Genomic DNA, 6,947 nt, shown 5'->3' with positions numbered 1-6,947 from the left:
AGTTGTTGTCGTATTTGTCCTGAGTACGCTGATACCCCATATGTTGGGGTAAACCCGTTTGGGCACACGGGAGAGCTCGGAAGGGAAGGAGCACTGTTTTACTTTTTCAACGCAGAATTGGCTGGAATTGAGATCGGATGCCATGTCGCGTTTGGAGAGCCCCTGATGTGCCTAAACAGTGGAAACCCCCCAATTATAACTGAAACCCTAATCCAAACACACTCCTAACCCTAATTCCAACAGTAACCCTAACCACACCTCTAACCCTGACACACACCTAACCCTAATCCCAACCCTATTCCCAACTGTAAATGTAATCTAAACCCTAACCGTAACTTTAGCCCCAACCCTAACTGTAGCCTTAACCCTAGCCCCAACCCAAACTGTAGCCCTAACCCTAGCCCTAACCATAGCCCTAACCCTAACTTTAGCCCCAACCCTAACTGTAGCCTTAACCCTAGCCCTAACCCTAGCCCTAGCCCTAACCCTAACTTTAGCCCCAACCCTAACTGTAGCCTTAACCCTAGCCCTAACCATAGCCCTAACCCTAGCCCTAGCCCTAACCCTAGCCCTAATGGAAATAAATACATTTTTTTTATTTTTCCCTAACTAAGGGGGTGATGAAGGGGGGTTTGATTTACTTTTATAGCAAGTTTTTTAGCAGATTTTTATGATTGGCAGCCGTCACACACTGAAAGACGCTTTTTATTGCAAAAAATTTTTTTGCGTTACCATATTTTGAGAGCTATAATTTTTCCATATTTTGGTTCACAGAGTCATGTGAGGTCTTGTTTTTTGCGGGACGAGTTGACGTTTTTATTGGTAACATTTTCGGGCACGTTACATTTTTTGATCGCTTTTTATTCCGATTTTTGCGAGGCAGAATGACCAAAAACCAGCTATTCATGAATTTCTTTTGGGGGAGGCGTTTATACCGTTCCGCGTTTGGTAAAATTGATAAAGCAGTTTTATTCTTCGGGTCAGTACGATTACAGCGACACCTCATTTATATCATTTTTTTATGTTTTGGCGCTTTTATACGATAAAAACTATTTTATAGAAAAAATAATTAATTTTGCATCGCTTTAGTCTCAGGACTATAACTTTTTTTTTTTTTTTGCTGATGATGCTGTATGGCGGCTCGTTTTTTGCGGGACAAGATGACGCTTTCAGTGGTATCATGGTTATTTATATCTGTCTTTTTGATCGCGTGTTATTCCACTTTTTGTTCGGCGGTATGATAATAAAGCGTTGTTTTTTGCCTCTTTTTTTTTTTTTTTTCTTACGGTGTTTACTGAAGGGGTTAACTAGTGGGCCAATTTTATAGGTTGGGCCGTTACGGACGCGGCGATGCTAAATATGTGTACTTTTTTTTTTTTTTTTTTTTATTTAGATAAAGAAATGTATTTAGGGGAATAATATTTTTTTTTTTTTTTCATTATTTAGGAATATTTTTTTTTTTTTTTTTTACACATTTTGAAATTTTTTTTTTTTTACTTTTTTACATTGTCCCAGGGGGACACATCACAGATCAGTGATCTGACAGTGTGCACAGCACTCTGTCAGATCACTGATCTGACATGCAGCGCTGCAGCCTTCACAGTGCCTGCTCTGAGCAGGCTCTGTGAAGCCACCTCCCTCCCTGCAGGACCCGGATCCGCGGCCATCTTGGATCCGGGGCTGGAGGAAGCAGGGAGGGAGGTGAGACCCTCGCAGCAACGCGATCACATCGCGTTGCTGCGGGGGGCTCAGGGAAGCCCGCAGGGAGCCCCCTCCCTGCGGGAAGCTTCCCTGCACCGCCGGCACATCGCGATCATCTTTGATCGCGGTGTGCCAGGGGTTAATGTGCCGGGGGCGGTCCGTGACCGCTCCTGGCACATAGTGCCGGATGTCAGCTGCGATAAACAGCTGACACCCGGCCGCGATCGGCGGCGCTCCCCCCATGAGTGCCGCCGATCGCGCTGGACGTACTATCCCGTCCGTGGTCATGGGGGCCCACCCCACCTCGACGGGATAGTACGTCCCATGTCAGAAAGGGGTTAATGACCACACAACCACCTCAACACCATTGGAGCTACTGTAACCCCCGACCTACTGTCTACTTCCGCACAACCCTGTACAATGTAAGCCTGCAAGGGCAGGGTCCTCTCCCCTCTGTATCAGTCTGTCATTGTTAGTTTTGTTTACTGTAAGAATTTGTATTTTGATGTAGCCCCTTCTAGTGTACAGCACCATGGAATTAATGGTGCTATATAAATAAATAATAATATGCACAACCGTATATGGTGAGCAAAATCTCTTATTTGCTACCAATCATGACAATCTAATACTATGCTCAGATAGTAGTGAAGAGCAAGTGTAATGGTTGCTCGGGTGACCTCCGAGTATTTATGACTGGTCGGAGATTTAGTTTTCATCGCGGCAGCTGAATGATTTACAGCTACTAGCCAGCTTGATTACATGTGGGGATTCCCTAGCAACCAGGCAACCCCCACATGTACTCAGCCTGGCTAGTAGCTGTAAATCATTCAGCTGCCGTGATTAAAACTAAATGTCTGAGCAGTCATAAATACTCGAAGGTCACCCAAGCATGCTCGGGGAAAACCCAAGCAAGGAGTACACTCGCTCATCACTATCAGATAGCACTCCCTTGAAATCTAGGTTACACTCTCACAGAGACTGACAGTGGCATTTAACATGTTAACAGCCATGGTTGGAGATCTTACAGGGACAACCTGGGATCAGTTTATTATGTGGAATTCCTCTAACAGAAAAGGACTGTACAAAGCTGTCATTCCCTTTTGGGATATGCTCAGAATCTTTTACCATTTTGGAGTAGATTCTGCTCTGAAATCTTAAAAAAAGATATATTCGATAACATTCATATAGATTTCAATGGAAAAATGTTCCTTTAATGCAATGCTTCCTTTTTGCTACGAGTTTCTCTCTCACTGTGGGTTAAAAAAAAAAGCAACATCAATTTTCTGAGGCATTTCCAAAAAGCTCCAAATTTGACCGCTGAGTGAACCAAAAAATACATTCCACACATAAAAACTAAAAAATAAAATCACGTACATTTGATGCACATTTTGACAAGCTGAAAAAATCCACATCAAAAAGCTGTGTGAACACTGCCTTATGCTTAGTCCAGCCACAGACATTTTGATAACATGGCGCATGCTCTGCCGCTATTACGAAGTTAAAAAGAGCAAAATATGTTAAAAAAAGGTCACAATGCAGAAATAACTCATGCCAGCTCAGTGTTTTATTTACAAAGGATATATACATCATAATCCGAGGACTCAACCCTTCACAATTATAATGTCAAACCCTCACATGCGTAAAATACACAATACAGAGCTTCCCTCTGTTAACCATTGAGATGCAATACAAGCCTTGTCCAATAGTTTCAATGTGACAGATGTAAATGGAGGGGGTATATGGGTGGTTTACAAAATTACCTTTCTGGAAATGTCATAATGTAGCATTATGTAAAATGGAAATGATGTAGCATATGCGCCCATTTACCACATTCATTGTGCTCCAAAATGTAGATTGGATACATAGTCTGCATTTTGCCAGCACTACAGTTCAGTCCATACGTTGCGTACTTACCAGTTACCAATATTTTACTAAATAAATAAATACAAATAACGAGAAGCATCCGAAGATAAAGCTGTCGCCCTTGTGTCAAAGAAGTCTCTTTGCTCAAAGATTAAATTTCCAAAAAGAGTCAGAAAATTGTCTTTGAAAATGTGCTGACAAGTGTCCGTCAGGTAGGACGTGTCACCGGCTTCACAAGTGCAAAGTCCACATGGTATTATCACCAGGTAAGGAAGAGCCCTCTCACCGGGTTTCCAACTACTTGTGCTCCTTAGTTGGTGCGTAGTAAAGTTCCATTGGTTTATTCACCTTCCAGTACTTTTCGCTGACTAGTTCCAAAGAAAATGAACCATTTAGCACCTAGAAGAAAAGACGCCTAAATCATTGATTCACAAAAATGAGAATGGATTAGATATGAGAGAATCAGTCCAGGGCAAAAGAATTCATCTCAAATGTTATATAAAACGTGGATATGCTGGAATTCATTTTTTAATTAGCTTACCCTGAGCGAACACTAATCGTCCAAGTGTTCTGGGCCTAGGAGATATGCCCAGTACTGCCCACAAATATCCAGAAACACCACACTTCAAGGTCCCTCATTTACAAATCACAAAGCATCTCCTGACCAAACCTGAGCGAACGCTGATCATCCAACTGTACCGAGCCCAGGAGATATGCCCAGTACTGCGCACCGATATCCAGAAACACCACACTGAAAGGTCCATCATTTACAAATCACAAGGATCTCCAGACCAAACCTGAGCGAACGCTGATCATCCAACTGTACCGAGCCCAGGAGATATGCCCAGTACTGCGCACCGATATCCAGAAACACCACACTGCAAGGTCCATCATTTACAAATCACAAAGGATCTCCAGACCAAACCTGAGCGAACGCTGATCATCCAACTGTACCGAGCCCAGGAGATATGCCCAGTACTGCCCACCAATATCCAGAAACACCACACTGCAAGGTCCCTCATTTACAAATCACAAAGGATCTCCTGACCAAACCTGAGCGAACGCTGATCATCCAACTGTACCGAGCCCAGGAGATATGCCCAGTACTGCCCACCAATATCCAGAAACACCACACTGCAAGGTCCCTCATTTACAAATCACAAAGGATCTCCTGACCAAACCTGAGCGAACGCTGATCATCCAACTGTACCGAGCCCAGGAGATATGCCCAGTACTGCCCACCAATATCCAGAAACACCACACTGCAAGGTCCCTCATTTACAAATCACAAAGGATCTCCTGACCAAACCTGAGCGAACGCTGATCATCCAAGTGTACCGAGCCCAGGAGATATGCCCAGTACTGCCCACCGATATCCAGAAACACCACACTGCAAGGTCCCGCATTCACAAATCACAAAGCATCTCCTGACCAAAAGCTGATCGTCCGAGTATACCAAGCCCAGAAGATATGCCCAGTACTGCCCACTGATATCTAGAAACACCACACTGCAAGGTCCCGCATTCACAAATCATCTCCTGACCAAAAGCTGATCATTCGAGTATACCAAGCCCAGAAGATATGCCCAGTACTGCCCACTGATATCCAGAAACACCATACTGCAAGGTCCCTCATTTACAAATCACAAAGGATCTCCTGACCAAACATGAGCGAATGATGATAGTCCAAGTGTACCGAGCCCAGAAGATATGCCCAGTACTGCGCACCGATATCCAGAAACACCACACTGCAAGGTCCCTCATGTACAAAGCACTCTCTGAATGTAGTGACACACAAAGTTTTCTCACAAGATATTCTATAACAAATGTAGTGACCCATCAAATAGCATTCTTTTTCCTTCCACCATAAAAGTAATAATACTGGTGGACCTTTCCACTATTCACAAAAAAAAAGAAAAAAAGTAAAACATATCATACGATTTGTTAATTACAGCTATATAAAAAAAACTCCGTAAAAGATGGCTTGGCATATGTAATACTCACTGTGAATTGCCCATTGGCTGTAGCAATGTATATGGTGTACTGTTTTTCACTGGCCGCGTTCAGACTCATTTGGTTTGTCTCTCCTTTACATCGCAATTCTTCAAGAGCCAACCTTACTGCCAAGTACTTGGATAAATGATCGACTGTGGCATTTCCAGACGTTTTTATGTACCTTATAATGTAAAAACACAATAGTAGCAGTAGTAATTATTTTTAAGCATAAGGTAACAAATTAAGAAAATGCAGGCAGGTCTCTACAGCCAATCCGCCCCCCAGAACCTGCCGCCCCATCTACACACAACCCCTTATAGCAGCAGGAGCAGACTACAAGATATGTCCCATAAGCATGAAGTGACCAGGGAATCAGTCAATAACTCTGCTCCCACAAAACCCCATGAACTGCTTTCGCCTCTGCAGCAAAATGTTCATTTTTTACATTTGCTCATCCTCTTTCTTCTAAGAGCCATCACAACTTTTTGTTTTTGTGTCCCCCATACCCATATCAGATTTTCTTTGCAGGATGAGTTTAGTTTTGAATGGCATAAGTCAGTATATAATGGTGTCCTGAAAAACAGGAAAATAATTCCAAGTTGGGTGAAATGGTGCATTAAATGTAATTCCGTCAGTTTTTTGGGTCATGTTTTTACGTGGCTTATTGTTAAAGATGATTTTCCAGATCAATACAATTACAGTGATACCAAACAAGCATTTTTTAATCTGGTGGAAAAAATGTCAGAAGTTTATAAAAATAAAAACCCTTGGTTTGTGTCGCTCTTTTCTGAGATGCAGTATGCTGATATTTTTCCATTAGATTAAGCTGTTTGAGGTCTAGATTTTTGGAGTGTTATTAATATCAATATATGGTATGGACAACGTTTTGATCAGTTTTTACTGCTTTTTTTTAAGGAGGTGTGATTAACAAAACTCACAATTCTTGCGTTTTGATTATTTCTCTCTTTACGGTGTGAACCATTTGCGTTACTCATTTTTTATAGACCAGACTTTTACAGATGCAGTGATACAAAATATGTTTACTTTATTTATCATTTTTAAAAATCGGAGAAAAATGGGGAGATTTGATTTTTTTTTTTTAGTATGTACGGTATATATATTTTTTTCCATTTTGTCTCTACAATTTTACTTATTTTTAGTCCCTTTAGGCCGTTGCCTGCTATGGTAACCCACCGGTATCCTGCGACTGAACTGGAAGTCGCTCCATTTAAATGCTGATATTAGATATTGACAGTGGCATCTAAACGGCTAAGAGAAATTCACAGTATATGACAATGTAAGGTATACAGCTTCTAGTATATTCACAGAAAAATTATATAGCCCTTAAAGTAATTTTTATTAGATATGCTTTAAAAGTACAAATACCCT

At 41.8% G+C, this 6,947-nt stretch overlaps 1 protein-coding gene across 2 annotated transcripts in view; it reads right to left on the bottom strand.

Moving 5' to 3' along the window:
* Nucleotides 1-3,247: 3,247 nt before the first annotated feature.
* Nucleotides 3,248-6,947, bottom strand: part of RNF2 (ring finger protein 2) — a 36,352-nt gene continuing 32,652 nt past the window's right edge. Inside the window, exons 6-7 of one of the 2 annotated variants that reach the window (XM_069737270.1) lie at nucleotides 5,568-5,739; nucleotides 3,248-3,963 (exon numbers count right to left, since the gene is read on the bottom strand). In XM_069737270.1, the coding sequence (XP_069593371.1) occupies nucleotides 3,862-3,963; nucleotides 5,568-5,739 (274 nt within the window). In that variant the 3' untranslated portion in view covers nucleotides 3,248-3,861. Of the gene's footprint in view, nucleotides 3,980-5,567; nucleotides 5,740-6,947 lie in introns of both variants that reach the window. The other variant, XM_069737271.1, reaches the window with a different exon arrangement.

This window comes from Ranitomeya imitator, chromosome 8 (genome assembly GCF_032444005.1).
Source record: "Ranitomeya imitator isolate aRanImi1 chromosome 8, aRanImi1.pri, whole genome shotgun sequence".
Taxonomy (NCBI): domain Eukaryota; kingdom Metazoa; phylum Chordata; class Amphibia; order Anura; family Dendrobatidae; genus Ranitomeya; species Ranitomeya imitator.
The sequence above is the reverse complement of the archived record's forward strand: the minus strand, read 5'-3'. Positions and strand labels throughout refer to the sequence as shown.